This window comes from Denticeps clupeoides, chromosome 17, assembly GCF_900700375.1.
Source record: "Denticeps clupeoides chromosome 17, fDenClu1.1, whole genome shotgun sequence".
Classification (NCBI taxonomy): domain Eukaryota; kingdom Metazoa; phylum Chordata; class Actinopteri; order Clupeiformes; family Denticipitidae; genus Denticeps; species Denticeps clupeoides.
The window spans coordinates 10869294-10887555 of record NC_041723.1 but is presented as its reverse complement, the minus strand read 5'-3'; the positions used below and the strand labels follow the sequence as shown (position 1 = coordinate 10887555).

General features: G+C 42.7%; 2 protein-coding genes and 1 non-coding gene across 6 annotated transcripts; 1 reads left to right on the top strand and 2 right to left on the bottom strand.

The window, feature by feature from the left end:
• Positions 1-4: 4 nt before the first annotated feature.
• LOC114767201 (nuclear factor of activated T-cells, cytoplasmic 3-like) lies at positions 5-6415 on the bottom strand (the record flags this gene model as incomplete). Its single annotated transcript, XM_028958783.1, has 9 exons — positions 6080-6415; positions 4241-5438; positions 3759-3921; positions 2290-2489; positions 1726-1898; positions 1211-1351; positions 882-937; positions 625-751; positions 5-525 (listed from the first exon to the last, which is right to left on the bottom strand). Coding segments are annotated over exons 1-9 (2664 nt in total), but the record flags the coding sequence as incomplete, so codon positions are not given.
• A 110-nt stretch (positions 6416-6525) lies between these two features.
• On the bottom strand, positions 6526-11266 carry LOC114766645 (tRNA-dihydrouridine(20) synthase [NAD(P)+]-like). Of its 4 annotated transcripts, none has more exons than XM_028957659.1 (16): positions 11045-11266; positions 10722-10895; positions 10207-10252; positions 10027-10118; positions 9891-9934; positions 9721-9781; positions 9594-9641; positions 9447-9512; positions 9078-9148; positions 8787-8873; positions 8532-8700; positions 8230-8351; positions 7992-8135; positions 7650-7737; positions 7242-7315; positions 6526-7134 (listed from the first exon to the last, which is right to left on the bottom strand). In XM_028957659.1, exons 2-16 carry the CDS (start codon positions 10842-10844, stop codon positions 6858-6860), a joined length of 1512 nt encoding a protein of 503 aa, XP_028813492.1. In that variant the 5' UTR covers positions 10845-10895; positions 11045-11266; the 3' UTR covers positions 6526-6857. The 4 variants fall into 4 exon arrangements, with proteins under 4 accessions (XP_028813492.1, XP_028813493.1, XP_028813491.1 ...); XM_028957660.1 differs by having other exon boundaries at positions 10722-10858; XM_028957658.1 differs by having other exon boundaries at positions 10722-11266.
• A 47-nt stretch (positions 11267-11313) lies between these two features.
• Positions 11314-11385, top strand: trnaq-cug (transfer RNA glutamine (anticodon CUG)). Its single transcript has one exon. It is a non-coding gene; the product is annotated as a tRNA-Gln (tRNA).
• The last annotated feature ends 6877 nt before the right edge of the window (positions 11386-18262 follow it).

Genomic DNA, 18262 nt, shown 5'->3' with positions numbered 1-18262 from the left:
AAAGCTGGGGTAAGGCAGACGGACCTAGACCGCCTGTGGTTTGGTTAGGGCCAGAGTTGGAGTAAGGATAGCCATACGTCTGGGTGTCAGAAGAGTCATGGCTTAAGGGTTTGGTAACGCCTGAGCAAGGAAGTTTGGATAGCGTGTGGTGCTCCACCGACCCTAGACTCAAAAAAGTGAAAGCTGGGTGTTCAGACTGGAAGTGACTCCAGTCATGAGACGGTTGGGGTGAGACTTTGCACGCTGGGAGGGCAGGTTTCCTGTTGTGGGTATAGTTTTTCTCGTTTCCCAGGAATGAGGTCTTTAACAGCTCAGAGGGCGTGGCCGAAGGCATATCCTGGTACTCAGAGTCGGCTCCACAGCCACTTCCCTGAATGTGAGAAAAAGTGAGCTCTGCGTGGCTGTTGGCAGGCTGTGTAGAAGGTGGCCCAGACGCTCCAGTGTGCATGCACTGGTCAGGAGGGTAGGTCGTGTCAGGAATGGTGAGGCTCCCCTCACGTCCAAATTCTTGCTTCACATTTACTGCTGAGACATGATGATTTTCGCATCACTGCATCATTTGAAAACATTTACATGCTAATAATCGTGCTTTTGTTGGCGTGTTGAAGCAGTGAGATATTTTACCTGATAAGTAGGTAAAGGACTGGGTTAGGCTTTTTTTCCTCTTTCCATTGCTCACATAAAACAGTACCTGGATTGACAAGTTCACATTCTTATTGTGGTATGGGGGAATCTCCACCACAACGTTCATCTGCAGAGATTTCAAAACACCACATTTAGTGAAATGTTTCCTACATTAATGGCAGTTTTGTCTAGTATATGATATTAACTTTCAAGACTGGCACCATCTGAAAATATTTAACCCAAAACTGTTTGCTTACATCTTTTGATTTTTCACGCACAACTTTTGCATCAATCTCCCAAAGGGTTCGGCCATCTGGAAATAGAAAAAAAAATCCTAATTAGTCTACATATGTCTCTAAATACACCCTCAGGCTCGAGCGATCAGGAAACATTCCTTGATGGTTTTTGGTACCTTTTATGGTCTGTCGCATAGTGCACAGTGCATAACATGATATGCCAGCATGTCAGTCATCCACTTGCACACGCACAAAAAATACTAATAGCCTGAACAGGGAGGGGATACCTTAACAACCCTCCCATTGTGTGATGGGCACAAGAAGAGCAACAGAAGCTTAGAAAACCCTACCAGGGCTCTTTTCCAGGAAGAAGACCTTTGAGTCGGGGAAGATGTTGGGCCCAGTGATGTGCATCTCCCCTCCTCCACTAACTGAACCGCTGATGGGACTAAACCGCTCGATGTCAGGCAGTTCCAGAGCCGAGCGCTGGGCTGGAGGGACAAAGACCCCAATTCACATCTCACATGACAATTACGGTGGCCTGGACAGCTTTGCATATTCAATTGGAGATTTTTTGCATACTTCCAGCACACAGACGTGCACACCCACACATGTTCATGTGCAAAAACACAGACGTAAAGACAAACGAGGCAGTAAATATTCAAAACCACAATGGAACCATAGGTTTACAAGATACACAGAAAGTTCTAGTTGTTTTCTGCCCCCCAACACATAACAAACTCCAAAATGGAATGTGCAACTGTGCAAATGTGTCTGTAAACTCATTACAAATGTAAGCTTGATCAGGCGTTAATGTGTACTAAAGGAATAACAGGCTGCCAAGCGGAAGAAAGGAGTCGCTCACAGCATTCCACAGGGACGGAGGCTGTCTGCAGGGACAGCACCTTCTCTCCAGACTGAGGGATGTGCACCCGAAACACCACACGCACCCGGGTGTTCTTCCGCCCAATAGCCGTCTCCCCTTTTCGCAATTCGATATCGGAGTTTCGAAGCTTCAGGATGCCAGCACAGTCAATACTGTAAAAAATATTTAAGCACTGTCATGTATGCAGCATTTATTATTTAATCTGACAAAGGGTTTGCTGCTCACCTTTACGTCAGAGAAATGACCACTGTTGCACTGAGCCGCTAAGTTTAAAGATTATTTCTACATATTACTACTTTATTTTTATACTTGTAAACAAAGTCTTTCTTCCCCCTTTCCCCCCCCTTAAGACAGGAAATCGTAGCGTTTTACCATATAAAGATAAAAATGTGAAAAGGCAGAATTCAGCACACAAATCCAGTTTCCCTTTTTAAAATGTCTCTGGCTTGATTGCCATATTTCTTGTGGTGTGCACATGAAACCACATGTCTATGTACATTTGCACAGAGATTTTGTAATAAAGAAAATCTTTTTTAGAGGCACCTGGCTGACATGCTGTTCTCAGGATGGAGAGGAATTTCAAGAACTTTGGTGGCGCTTATCACAGTTTCTTGGCTTGCAGTAGACACAGTTTTCCCAGTAATCCTATGCACTTGGTAAAAGGCATGTGGTCTCACTGCTCGGTTATCAGCAGTCCCAATGAAAATCTGCAGATTGACTGGCCTTTCGTTGTATCCAATGAGCTGTCAAATGCAGGAGAAAGAAACATAAGCTTGTTTTATTAGGCTGATATGACATGTTCACATCACTGGGCAAATACAACATTGCTTCCACTTTTTTTTTGGATCCGATGGCCTTTGATTGACTATGACAATTTATAAGCTGATTATACGCACACAAACCCAAGATAAAGCATGTTGCTAATGCTGATATTTGCATAGTTGTAACGGCCAGTGTTTGCTAACAGTGGAGTGCAAAAAAAAAAATGAGGACTGCGTGCACTTAGGAGAAACCATATTAACTGTAGCACCAACAACAAAAAAATAAGTATAAAAAATATTTGTATATTTAGCAAAAATAAAGACAGACTAATGAAAGTAAAAGAGGACTAAATACATCTAAATAAGTACTAAAAGTGCTATTGCTGATTGAACATTAAGACTTCTATATCCCAAATACATTCATTCAGGCAGAACATGAAGAAATAGCCACGTTTCACAACAGAATGTGAACAGGATGCAAGGTTTTGTTGTTTTAAACCCACTTCCCTTATTACTTTACTCAGATATAAATTGATGATCTCGCGAATAACGTGTGAAGTAATTAAATCATTCTGCCAGTGCCTAGTAGGAGCACAGCCCATGTGTATGTCACAGGAAATTCCTCACTAATATTTCAACTGCTCAAGCATGTAATCACATTCAAAAAGTCCAAAGGACCAAGTTCACCTATTTACAAAGCCTCGGGGCTTTGGCAGTTTCACTCGGTCATAATTCTGCCATACAGCCGTGCAACAGATTTATAATAATGAACAATTACATTACATGTATGATGTTAGTTCAGATACGTTTGACATAGAATTGTCACAGGCATTTTCTCTGCTGTGTCGCCCGTGTCTTTACTCACCATTAACTTCAAGGTTATTCTGTGTTTACCGCATGGCAAGTCAAAATTTAACTATCTACAAATAAGATATATAATCAAGATTACAAAATGATCTAAACCCACGCTAATGGAAGAAAATATTGCAGCAGATTTGTTACAGATCAGCGTGACTGGGATGCATTTTAAAACAGGGAACAAACAATTTAATCCGATGCTGTTTTTTTAGGAGCTTCTCTGTGTGTGTGTGTGTGTGTGTGTGTGTGTGGAGGGGGGGGTATGCTTTATCATCAGATTAGACTCTTTAATTTTAGCCATAGGCTGTGTACTTAAGTGTAATACAGAATTTTTTAAATGGACGTTAACTAATCCAACCTCTGGGCCATAACAATGCAAGACGCCCGTCTCACCTTCACCACAGGATGGCCGCCGCAAGCTGCTTTGATGGCTCCCCGGCTTCCTTCTGTTTCGTAGTGGGCTCTGTGATGGGCCCTGGGCTGTTCCTCTATTCTCAGCTCATACTGGCCATACTGACTTGGCAAGGGGGTGTCCAGGGACGGCAGGCAAGGTGGACTGGACGGCGGGCCCGAACAGAATAAGAAAGTGTATTATTACTTAATTTCAAATGGGACCATTTTCCCCAACAAATGCCAAGCTACTGTTTTTTATGGATGTGTACCAGTACCACCATTCAACAACATGGTGTTTTCACTAATAATATTATTTGTTGCATGTAGGTGTTTTGACCTCCAATCCAGTCTTTCAACCTCCAAGTTCACGAACCTGGATCCTCCTGACATCAGAGGATGTCACCTATCGTGTGGCATTTCTAACCATTTATATATTCGCATTTTAAGCAAATGCCAATGGTTATTAAAGGGTAATAACATACCTATAAATAGGTGCCTGAGATGGCTTTGGTTTGCTCCATGTGAAGTGCGAGGGGACGGGTAGAAAGTGCTCTACAAAGTCCTCGTTCCTGGGACCAGGCAGAGTCGGCTCCGTGTTTATATCCTGAGATAAAGGCCCAGCTCCGTAGCCCTCCTCCTCCACTGCCGCTTCTTCCAGACCATGGACACCAGTTGCCTGATCCTGGGTGGTGTGCTCCTTATAGGTCCGTCTGGTCTTGAGAGGCACATCCAGATCGGATGGGTAATGCTGAGGATACGGCAGGCTGGAGTTCCCAAACCAGTTTTCTTCAGTCACGCTTCCCCTGAGCGAGGGGGACTGACTGGGGCTGCCGGAGAGGTGAGGCGAGGAGGTTCCTGCACAGGCATCTGCACCGACATAAGGCCTCTTGCCGCAGGGTGAATTAGGACGAGATGATGGCCTCGAGGAAGGCCTAGAGGAGGAGGAAGTCAGGTGGGGACTGAGCCAGGAGTCTTCGGTGACACTGGTACGTGGGGACTGGTATGGAGACTGGTGAGGGGACAGAGCCTGAGCGAAAGCAGGGTGCTGGAGATGCTGCTGGTGGTAGCGCAGCCATGGATCCTCTCCATACGCTCCCATCTGCGAAGCCCCCGGAGATCCAAACGGTGAGACAAAAGGGGACACTTGGGGCGAAGCCAGAGGGGAAGTCAAAGGTGAGGGCAATGGTGATGAGTGAGGAGACATCAGAGGTGACGCCAGCCTGAATCGAACCGTTGCCTCGTTCAGCTCTGCGTCCACGTCGTCATAAACATGGGAAAACGACTCACAAGACGACGCATCCGACAACCAGCTCCTCGAGGAAATGCTGCTGCAGGGACTAGGGCACAGGGAGGACGGATCCCTGTGAAAGGTTTCTAAAGGCAGGTACATGTGGTCTCGGGAGCCAGCACCTCCTTCCGCTTCCGACGTGTGCATCTGCGAAACGTCTTGGTTAATAAGCCCATCCTGGTTAGTGCTGGTGGGTATGGAGGTGATCTGGATGCTAGGGCAGTCAAACACCCTGGGCGGCGACTCCAAAGGGTGGCATCCAGTTCTTTGAGTGTCGTAGGAGCCGTCGTGGTGTGCAGAGGCTTGGGAGATCCCTCCGGGCCGGTTAACCACAAGCTGGTGCTGGCTGACGTTGCCAAAGTAGCACGACGATCCATCATTGAGACTAACATCTGATCAAGAAGCAAAATAAAGAAATAAATATCAAATTCTGCACATCTGACGACATGTTTAGCAGGACAACGGGGCACCTAATTTAACCTGGCCGCTTTTGAAAATAACAAAGGTCTGAATTAGGGGACTAATTTAGAAACCCAAGCAATATACCAGCTGTCGGCCCTGCAACAACAGACAGCTATAAATAATGCTGTACACACACACACACACACACACACACACACACACTGTGACCACCAAATACAGGATGCTGCCGAGATGGTGAAAAGGCAAACTTCTGCTCTCGACCCCAGATGTTGGTTGATAAGCTGCCTGTGTGTAAAACTTTACACAAGCAGTAAAGATGGGTTAAAATACTAAATATAAAAAAATACTATATATATATATACACACACACACACACACACACACACACACAACAAGTCAAGCTTGTACATCTCATGGCTTCTTGATTCATAAATTCCAAACCTGCCATGTGCGCAGAACATGTTTTATTATGATTTAATAAAACATTATGATGAGGAAAAGGTGCTTTTAACGCGTTCATGTTCTTCTCTCGCCTCCCAGAGTGGGAACGATGTGGAGAACGTTTAGAACACGGACAAGAAGCGCCCAGAAGGTGGGAGAGCTCAGTTACCTGTGTGGCCTAGAGAATGTTGCTGCCCGTCCTCCCCGAAAGTGAGCCTGAAGTCTAGTTCCTCGCCGTAATTCGTAGTAGCCATTACATCGGTTATTAAAAAAAATGGAGTGCGCTAAATACGGAAAAAGAATCAGCACCAAAAAAACAACAAGTAGAAGACTATATTCGTTGGCCTAAGGAGTAGCCCAGTAGCTCGCAGCGTGGAATTCCGGCTCTGGGGTCCAAAACATGGTTTTTTTTCTCGCCGTCGCCGCTTCCGCCGCGACTCCTCCCGTCAACGCGCCCGCGGCCGCTCCGAGCAACTTGGCTTCGCGCGAGCCGCCGTGAAGGCAACTTTCTGCGCGCGCGCACGCGAGGGGCGCGGCCGCGCGCGTGACGTCACCGAACTCCGCCGACAACAGCCCTCCAAAACAAAAAAAAAAAAAAAAAAAAAACGAAATCAACACGTTTATTCCTTTATTTCAAACCCATTCGCTGCCCAGCAAGACTTTCTGAAAGGAAATAAATACAAAAGTAATAAAACAGAAACGTGCTTCCTGGTAACTTGGCAACAGCTAAAGGTTTCCTTTGCAGTTAACCTCCTTAAGACAAAAACAAAACTGTCTAAAGGTTTAAAAGAAATTGTTACGAAGTTCACCGTGGTTTACATGACTGTCAGTGCTGCAGAGCCCCATTATGAGACATACGGTTGGGGGTCTGTTGTTCATTACGAACGGAAGACAGCAGGGACGTGACTTTGCTTGAAGAGGAAAATGCTTTGGTCAGGCGGGCCGCGTCATGACAGAGTTTGGCCATTTGCGTTGGACCTCCTTGCGTCATCTCCATCAGGACGGCCTTCCGCTTTCTGGAGGGACTCGGTGATGTGCCGCTTCCGCCTGTCTGGCTCCGGGTTGAGCTGGTCGTCTGGCTTCTCCAGTTCGCCGTTCTTCTCCTCCCGCTTTCTTTTATTCACCAGCCCCGAGTTCTCCTCTCCGATGCGGCCTTCAGGCACCCCAAGGGTGCGAAGGGACACGATGGCTGCTGCCTGCTCCGCGAACTTCTTCGACTTCTCCCTGTGGAAGAATATTTATGTTTTAAATACAAAAATAACACCTGGTATTGTCAGAACCTACATCCATTCATGGAAAAACTGCCTTTCTTGGGGCTGCATGCATCTCACCACAGAGTGGAGCGGTACTTCTTCTCCCCCACTGCTACAGTGGACTGGAAAGCTCGGTCCTGTGCACGCTGCACCTAAAAACCACACAACATCAGCATCAGGCAGCCACGAACGTGCAAATTTAAAACGTTTTGTGACAATATGATGAAGTGCCTTGCACAAGGTTAGTAGCAGGGACTGTAAGAGCGTGGTGTTGAAAGTTTGTGCGAGCTTTTTAACCACAACTCTTAGAACCCAACTTTATCTTTAGTTTAGGTTGTTAGGGCGAAGGATCTGAAGCCACGGTCATGACTCCAAACCCGCAGATTCTGTCTAGACACCTTAGCCAGAGGCCCAGATATTCAGTTACAGTCAGCTGGGTTACACGGTTACATGAGCGGTGAAGCCAGGCCTGCAAATGCGCCTTACCGTCTCATACGCGGGTTGCTCCAGCTTTTCCCTGCGGCTCCACTCCAGCAGGTACATTTTGGGTGTGATCTGAGGAGGGTACTCTCTCCTGAGATAGACACACAATCACACAACAATCAATAAATGAAAACAATCACAAAACAAATCAATAATTCAACAGGGGTCTCTAGTGGATGAAGCTGGGACTGCACTACATTCCATGGAAAATAGAGAGCTAATGAAGGTGTACCATCTGTGTGTATTTTGTACTCATGAATTACTTCTAAGCAATAAATAAATAAATAAATAAATAAATAAATGGTAACATGGCTAGAGCTAGAGGAGGAAAGATTTGGCTCTGACCTTTCAAATCGAACAGGCATTGTGACAACATCCCCGTCTAAGACGGGACTGGTGTCGATGTTGGGATTTGATTGGAGTCTTTCCTTTCTTTTCTGCTGCTCCTCTTCAACCTTCTGATAATATTCCATCATCCCAAACACCTGGCTGACCAACAACACACAGCACTTCAACACAAACCGAACCTTTTCATTAGGTAGTCATCTACTCGGCTTTAAAAAAAAAAAAAAAAGTTCTGTACCAGATGTCCTGATTGGTCTGTGCAGCATGAAGCTGTTTGCCCATGGCCGACTCCACACGGTCTCGGAGCATCTGACACAGGCAGTACTTTGTGTTGAAAGCGTGATTGTCGTATCGAACAGCCTGCCAGACAAACACAAATTCTCACATGAATGCAAAGTTTTTACTACTCTATCAATATGCATACTGTAATTTAACACTAAAGAGGCAATACATTGTCAATTTCAAATCCAAGCCATCTATGGTAGATGAAGAAGGTGAGTGTAAGGTGAGTGTAACTGCAGCAGAACAGGAAAAACTCACATATTTGATGTACGCCTCCATGGCCTGGTCCACAGATACTGCCCCTTTGCTGCAAAAAATGGAAGGGTTCCACATAGCTGCACGGGCCAGCATCACAGAGCTGGCCCCCGCCGCCTCGCGAAACTTCTCTATGTCCTCGTGACTCTTCACCAGTTCAAGAGAACCCCCACTGATAAGGGAAAAATTAAACAACACAAACAGTGTGGGTAATACGCAGGCTTGTAAAGGCATCAGTAGAGGAAGCGTTGCTCTTACTTGGCAATGACTGGGATGGACACCGCCTCAGCCACGGCCTGGATGTAGTCACAGTGGACAGGATGCTGAGGTCTCTCTATCTTCATCCTGACAATTAAGCACGGAAATCTGTTTTACGATAATATGCACTCCTGACAATTTAGAAGACTTAATTACATGAACCAATGCAGAATACATACACCAAAATATGCATATTTATTTTACTGTTAATAGATCACATTAATTAAATAATATCAACTGCATTGCTTACAACACTCTTAAGAACACGTTAGATCCATGCTTTTAATATACCTGCCATGTACTGCAATAGCAGACACTCCAGTCTTTTCTATCCTCTTCACCAAACTCACAGTCTCTTCCAGCTGAAACATGTTAAAAATGTGAGATTTGCTTACACTATTACACAACAAACCCTATTGCAGGAGTATATAAAACTCTCCAACTGTCTGTATATCACCTAGTGTAAAAATACCACATCAGCCTATTAATGTGCAAATGTTATAAATATTGTAAAATGAATGATATCATTACATTTAGATAATTTACCAGACATCTTATCCAGAGCGACTTACAGGGTTACGTGTCTTGCTCAGGGGGTTGCGCTACCACCAGCATTATGCAAAGCCATGGCAGACGTGTAAAGAACAACGAGAGTCTTACTGTGGGGAGAATCCTGATTTTACAGGTCACGGGTTTCGAAACTCCTTTCACAAGTGTGCTCAGGATCTTGATAAAAATGAACACATTAGAACGGTATTATTAAATCATCTTTAAGCATGTAAAATATGCAGAGAGAGCAGCACATACAGACTCAATTTTGTCAGGGTCAGCCAGCAGAGCAGCTCCCATTCCACCCTGTTTGTTGAAAACATGAGGCATTAACAAGGACAGAAAAACTGATCTTACATCACCTTCATACAATCGCATGGCTTACCTTTGTGGAATATTCCTTTGGACAGCCCATATTCACATCTATGGCTGCAACATCATTTTCCCTGTAGATGTAAATGACCAAGACAGGCTGTTTTCACACCAACTAATCGGAAATGTGCTAATATAACCACTATGGTGGGTAGAAAGGACAGAGGAGAATGGAAGACTCACACAAGTTGAGCTACTGCTAAAGCTCTCTGTGGGTCTGCAGTTCCCTACAAGCAAAGAAAAGAAAGTGGGGGGCTAATCACAAACTGCACTGGATTATGAATGCTCATGCTCAAGCAGTAATGCAATTTACACTTACCATCTGAAAGACCACCTTGTCCTTCTCTTTGCTGCAAGTCCTGAACATGACCCGGTCATCGGGCGCGACAAAATCCACGGTCTCCAGAACCTCTGCCAATAACAGCAGTCAGAGGTCGTAAAAATACATGCATGTACAGTCTGCCTATGGTAGATCGAGGACACTGCAAACTGTGCTCACCGTTTTCCACTCTCTGGCACTGAACCATTTTTAAGTCTATAAGTTCCTGTTTAAAAAACAGAGAAATAGAAATATGTGAGTAAGGTGTAAAAAGGTTGAAGAAACAATACTTAATACTTAAAACCATTTTGGAACTGAACAAGAACAAATACAAGAACCATTGTGGAAATACGGGCCTTTCTTCCCCTAATTCCAAATACGTATTCATTTATCTTATAGCATGCACCAACTAAATTATTCTAAACATTCAGTTATACTCAAATTAAGACTACAATTCTAAAATGGGTATCTGTCTCTGTGGTGAAAATGTGGACTACATGCATTCATTACTCTAAACCTACCCTAACACAGCACTCACCAATGATTAATATTAAAACATTGCCTTTTGTTTTATTGACTAAAACGGCTTGTTTCCGAGATGGTCGGTCGTGTGGTGTTGAGCTAGATCAACCCAACAGACTAGTGGTGGTAGCTTTTTATCCTGATGTAAAATGCATGTTGAAACTGGCCCTTACCTCGCAGTACACGATGTCAGCCCCATAGTCCAGAGCCAGCAGCCTCATGGGGAGGGTCCCCACACGAACCATCGGTGCCAAAGCAAGTTTATTGCGGAAACAGAGCAGCCCTGCTTTTGACATGGTGTTCTGACTCCCTGGTGGAAAAAATATGGCAGCATGGAAGAGTCTCCTCTGCTCCATCCAGGTTAGAAAAAACATCCAGCAAAAGGAGAAAGGAGAACCGGATCAGACCACACGCCATTACAGATGTCCGCCCGTTTTCCTTCAACACGTCGTGAGCATCAGGACTGTTCGTGTGTCTGCTGAACGCAGCAACTCACCAACTTAGCTGAAGTGATCTTACACGCCCGCTCACGCTCATCTGCGACTTCAACGTGCGCTCCCTGTCGACGTCATCAAAAATGGACCGCGTCGAAAGCGCGGACTTCCGGACAGAAACAGAATTCATTTGCGCGAATTAAAGAGAAAACGCGTCTGACGAGCCGCCATGAACGCGGCGTTTGTGAAGAAGACCCTGGACGTTCTGCCGCCAACACGCACGTTTTGGGCACTGACGTGTGGGCGCCGCGGGGCGTGTGTGTCAGTGGGCGGTTCCATGGTGTAATGGTCAGCACTCTGGACTCTGAATCCAGCGATCCGAGTTCAAATCTCGGTGGGACCTTTCTCGCCTTTTATCTGGTCCACTTTTCTGGTAAACATCGTAATGGCGAACCGAATTAGGTTTTGGCCCTCAGTGAACCTCCAATTTGTCCCGTCCTTCTGTTTGCCTGTGCTGTCAGTACTGAACAGGTTCCGTGGTGTAATGCTTGGTATTCTGTGCATTATAATATTACAATATTCTCATTGCTAGTGAAGCCTTCAATCAAGAGCAAAACCCTGAAAATATCAACTATGGTTTATCCGAATCCTACCATATTACTAAATACTGGACTATTTCTTAGACAATAAATGTTCTGTCTTATGAAATTGTTTAGTTTTCTTTATACTAATACTAATTCAGTGGGGCAGTGGTTGGCCTAGCTGTTAAGGAAGTGGACCCGTAATCAGAAAATGCCGATTCGAATCCCGCCACTGAGCAAAGCACCGTCCTCACACCCACGCTTGTCATGGCCGCCCACTGCTCATGTGATCAATGTATCCTCAATGGAGATGACACATTTCTTTGGGTGCACCATGTGCTGGTATACAATTACTATGCTGCAGCAGACTTATACTTATTTATAAATGAAACAATGTGCTAGAAGATGTTCAGTTTATGTGAAGTGAAGCTGAGATTGTCATTTCAGCTACATACATGCTAAGACGGTACACAGTGAAATGAAACAAGGTTTCTCTAGAACTGGGTGCTATAACATTTTAACAATTAGTTACAAACTGACAAAGTGCACATGTAATCTCAGACAAACTGGGCAACATAAAGTGTGAACGGGACACAGGCAGCGCAAAATTAGTACGTGAAAATCTATATCCAAAGGATATGATACATGAAATAACACTGAATTGGCTTTACTGTGTTTTTTCAGGAGTTTTACATATTAAAAAAAAATCCCACGACCTTCCGCATTTTGGCCACTAGATGGCGCTATGTCTACATTTCGTGGTGCACATTTTTACTGTGTTACGGAAATTTTGTTCTTACTGGGAAACATCCTGTTGACTCGTTGGAGAGAGAGATTAACTTTCCCTTATGCAGTGATTCACTTGAAATCTTCATGAGTTCAAACTGACCCAGATACAGTTAATGTGACACACATATATGAAAAGATGGTTAAATACGATTGGTTCTAAAGGTGCCAGGTAAATAAAGGCTTCTCTGAGCTACTGCGCTGTGTTCTCTCCCCATCGCGGAGCCCGTCGCTACAATACAAACCTCACACATACACCATATATTCCTTACGCATCTACATACAAACCTCATGCATACAACATATATTCCTCACGCATCTACATACAAACCTCATGCATATACCATATATTCCTCACGCATCTACATACAAACCTCATGCATATACCATATATTCCTCACGCATCTACATACAAACCTCATGCATACACCATATATTCCTCACGCATCTACATACAAACCTCATGCATACAACATATATTCCTCATGCATCTACATACAAACCTAATGCATATACCATATATTCCTCACGCATCTACATACAAACCTCATGCATATACCATATATTCCTCACGCATCTACATACAAACCTCATGCATACACCATATATTCCTCACGCATCTACATACAAACCTCATGCATACAACATATATTCCTCACGCATCTACATACAAACCTCATGCATCTACCATATATTCCTCACGCATCTACATACAAACCTCATGCATATACCATATATTCCTCACGCATCTACATACAAACCTCATGCATATACCATATATTCCTCACGCATCTACATACAAACCTCATGCATATACCATATATTCCTCACGCATCTACATACAAACCTCATGCATATACCATATATTCCTCACGCATCTACATACAAACCTCATGCATATACCATATATTCCTCACGCATCTACATACAAACCTCATGCATACACCATATATTCCTCACGCATCTACATACAAACCTAATGCATATACCATATTTACTAGCACTGCAACTAACGATTATTTTAATAATCGATTAATTTGTCGATTCTTTTTTTATTAATCGTAGAATTGGATAAAAAACAAAAAACATTAATTTCCAATCTTTTATTCAAAAACAGAACCAAAATCTTTAGAAAGAGCACAAACATGTTGCTCCTTGAGCTGTTATAATAATAATAAAATAAAATAAAAATGGATTTACACAAAAAACATATACATGTATGCTTTACATCTGCCAAATATAGACTTTTTTTTTTAAATAAAGTGCCACCTGAGCTGTCAGAACGATAAATAATTTATATAAAAAAATAAAGAACAATACAAATCAGAAAATTTAACAGGATTTGTTTGAATGTCAGAACTTGTTCTCTACTTGAAATCTTCATGAGTTCAAACTGACCCAGATACAGTTAATGTGACACACATATATGAAAAGATGGTTAAATACGATTGGTTCTAAAGGTGCCAGGTAAATAAAGGCTTCTCTGAGCTACTGCGCTGTGTTCTCTCCCCATCACGGAGCCCATCGCTACAATACAAACCTCACACATACACCATATATTCCTCACACATCTACATACAAACCTCATGCCTACAACATATATTCCTCATGCATCTACATACAAACCTCATGCATCTACCATATATTCCTCACGCATCTACATACAAACCTCATGCATATACCATATATTCCTCACGCATCTACATACAAACCTCATGCATATACCATATATTCCTCACGCATCTACATACAAACCTCATGCATATACCATATATTCCTCACGCATCTACATACAAACCTCACACATACACCATATATTCCTCACGCATCTACATACAAACCTCATGCATATACCATATATTCCTCACGCATCTACATACAAACCTCATGCATATACCATATATTCCTCACGCATCTACATACAAACCTCATGCATATACCATATATTCCTCACGCATCTACATACAAACCTCATGCATACACCATATATTCCTCACGCATCTACATACAAACCTAATGCATATACCATATTTACTAGCACTGCAACTAACGATTATTTTAATAATCGATTAATTTGTCGATTCTTTTTTTATTAATCGTAGAATTGGATAAAAAACAAAAAACATTAATTTCCAATCTTTTATTCAAAAACAGAACCAAAATCTTTAGAAAGAGCACAAACATGTTGCTCCTTGAGCTGTTATAATAATAATAAAATAAAATAAAAATGGATTTACACAAAAAACATATACATGTATGCTTTACATCTGCCAAATATAGACTTTTTTTTTTAAATAAAGTGCCACCTGAGCTGTCAGAACGATAAATAATTTATATAAAAAAAATAAAGAACAATACAAATCAGAAAATTTAACAGGATTTGTTTGAATGTCAGAACTTGTTCTCTACTTGAAATCTTCATGAGTTCAAACTGACCCAGATACAGTTAATGTGACACACATATATGAAAAGATGGTTAAATACGATTGGTTCTAAAGGTGCCAGGTAAATAAAGGCTTCTCTGAGCTACTGCGCTGTGTTCTCTCCCCATCACGGAGCCCATCGCTACAATACAAACCTCATGCATATACCATATATTCCTCACGCATCTACATACAAACCTCATGCATATACCATATATTCCTCACGCATCTACATACAAACCTCATGCATATACCATATATTCCTCACGCATCTACATACAAACCTCATGCATATACCATATATTCCTCACGCATCTACATACAAACCTCATGCATATACCATATATTCCTCACGCATCTACATACAAACCTCATGCATATACCATATATTCCTCACGCATCTACATACAAACCTCATGCATACAACATATATTCCTCATGCATCTACATACAAACCTCATGCATCTACCATATATTCCTCACGCATCTACATACAAACCTCATGCATATACCATATATTCCTCACGCATCTACATACAAACCTCATGCATATACCATATATTCCTCACGCATCTACATACAAACCTCATGCATATACCATATATTCCTCACGCATCTACATACAAACCTCATGCATATACCATATATTCCTCACGCATCTACATACAAACCTCATGCATATACCATATATTCCTCACGCATCTACATACAAACCTCATGCATACACCATATATTCCTCACGCATCTACATACAAACCTAATGCATATACCATATTTATTAGCACTGCAACTAACGATTATTTTAATAATCGATTAATTTGTCGATTCTTTTTTTATTAATCGTAGAATTGGATAAAAAACAAAAAACATTAATTTCCAATCTTTTATTCAAAAACAGAACCAAAATCTTTAGAAAGAGCACAAACATGTTGCTCCTTGAGCTGTTATAATAATAATAAAATAAAACTAGAAGCCAAAATTCCAGGGGAAATTTTGATGGGTCTGTCCGGGCATTGGTCACAGCTGCGGGCATGTAATTTGTAAAATGGGAATTCTTTAATGTGGTACTGCAGTATCACTTCAAAGAAGTTTTTTTTTACAAATGCTACCAATGCTAAAACTAGCGATCAATACATTCCAATGGGAAATTACCCTGTTTCAGCGTTAATAGCTCGGCCAGGCCCAGTCCGATCGCTTATAAAAGTAATAGCACACCTCACGCAACAAAGCTCTAATTTTTGATATATAACACGCGGGTGTGCGTGCTTCGGTACGACCCGCATTAATTGCCGAAAAAAGGCTGAAATAATAAATAATAAATAAATAAATTTTTTTCGCCCATTTACACTTTTTTGTTTTCCCAAATTTGTGCATGATCCGTAAGTCAGACGGCGATAAACCATACGTCAAATCGTCGGCCTTGGCGAGATCTACGAGACGACATCAATATCTTCTTTGTATGTCAAACCGTCTGGACACAAACTCCAAAAAAGTCCAATTTTGGGCTAGAATAATAAACGCGTTCCGAAAACGCTTTTTGGCTAATTGCGCGCGGACCGTAAATCCGGCCGAGCCGAGCCATACGTCAAACCGTGCGTAACGACAAGCCGCACGATTTGATATGAGAGTCGTGTGTGTGCTGTGAAGCGTTTCATCGCAAATTCTTGGAAACCAGATTTTTTCACACTTTTAATGTTTTGGACGTGATTTGTGGCCCTCCTGTAATCCCCAAAGAAGCAACCAATACGTCATTGTGTGTGGAGAGGTCAGGCCTTCGGCCTGACCTCTCCGTTTTTTTTGTGCGTCTCACGGCCTTAACGTGGCAGCCACAAATGCGAGACATGGCCTTTTTGGCCTCCTTCCCTATTTCCCATGTTTTCCTGACCACTGTTGGCGCTAGCAACACATCCAATATGTCAGATCGTGTGTCTCGGCGAGGCCTTCGGCCTCGCCTCGACTCCCGTGTCTCTAGCTTTTACGGCTGGTCACAGGGAGCTGAAAACCTCTTCCTCTGCGCAACAGTAAACCGTACTTTTTACGCTTTGAACCCGATTTGTGGGCGGGCCGTGCGACCTACCAAAACAAAAAATATATCATCGTGTGCGGAGTGGTCAGGCCTTCGGCCTGACCACTCCGTTGTTTCTTTACGTTTGACGGTCTTATCGTGGCGGCCTTGGACGTAAGACGTGTCCTTTTATTGCCTTTTTCCCGGTTTTCCGGCTTTTTCCGGGTTTTCCAAACCCCCGTTGGTGCCACCGACTCGTCCCATACGTCGGATCGTAAGACTCGGCGAGGCCTTCGGCCCCGCCTCGATTTTCGGGTCGCTAGCTTCAACGGTTAGCCTCAGGGAGCCAAAAACGCGTTCCCGGCACGATGGTAAACGGTACTTTTTACACGTTTTAACCCGATTTGTGGCCGGGCCGTACGACCTACCAAAGCAAAAAATATATCATCGTGTGCGGAGTGGTCAGGCCTTCGGCCTGACCACTCCGTTGTTTCTTTACGTTTGACGGTCTTCGCGTGGCGGTCTTTAACGTGAGACATGTTCTTTTTTGCCATTAATAGCACAATAATAAATGGTCTGTCTTCCTGACAGACCCAATAAAAATGGATTTACACAAAAAACATATACATGTATGCTTTACATCTGCCAAATATAGACTTTTTTTTTTTAAATAAAGTGCCACCTGAGCTGTCAGAACGATAAATAATTTATATAAAAAAAATAAAGAACAATACAAATCAGAAAATTTAACAGGATTTGTTTGAATGTCAGAACTTGTTCTCTACACTACACTGCAGATGCACACACTCACAAACTCTCACACTGACACACACACACTGCAAAAAATGCTTTTCTAACTTAGCAGTTTTGTCCTGTTTTCAGTCCAAATATCTAAAAAATCTTAAATCAAGATACATTTACTAGACACATGAAACAGCATAAGAATTTGTCTTGTTTTCTGAAAAAACATAAAGTGATTGTTTGCTTAAAACAAGCAAAATTATCTGCCAATGGGGTAAGAAAACTAATCTTAATGAGACATAATCTCAAACAGATGTTTTAAGCATCACTTAATTTTCTCATGCCATTTTTCTTGTCTAGTAATCTTGATTTAAGATTTTTTAGATATTTGGACTGGAAACGAGACAAAATTATTAGATAAGAAAAGCCTTTTTTGCAGTGTAGCTATACATGATTGAAAAATGAATGGTCCAAAAAAGGCTAGTGAATAAAAACATGTCTTTAGTCTTTTAATGCAAAGTAACTATAGCACCCCTGCTTTGCTACTGTTAATAATGAGCTAACGCCAACTTGCCATGCTTGTCAAGCTGGATGACGGGTTAACAAAGTGAAGTGATTGTCACATGTGACACACAGCAGCACAGCACACAGTGCACACAGTGAAATTTGTCCTCTGCATTTAACCCATCACCCTGAGTGAGCAGTGGGCAGCCATGACAGGCGCCCGGGGAGCAGTGTGTGGGG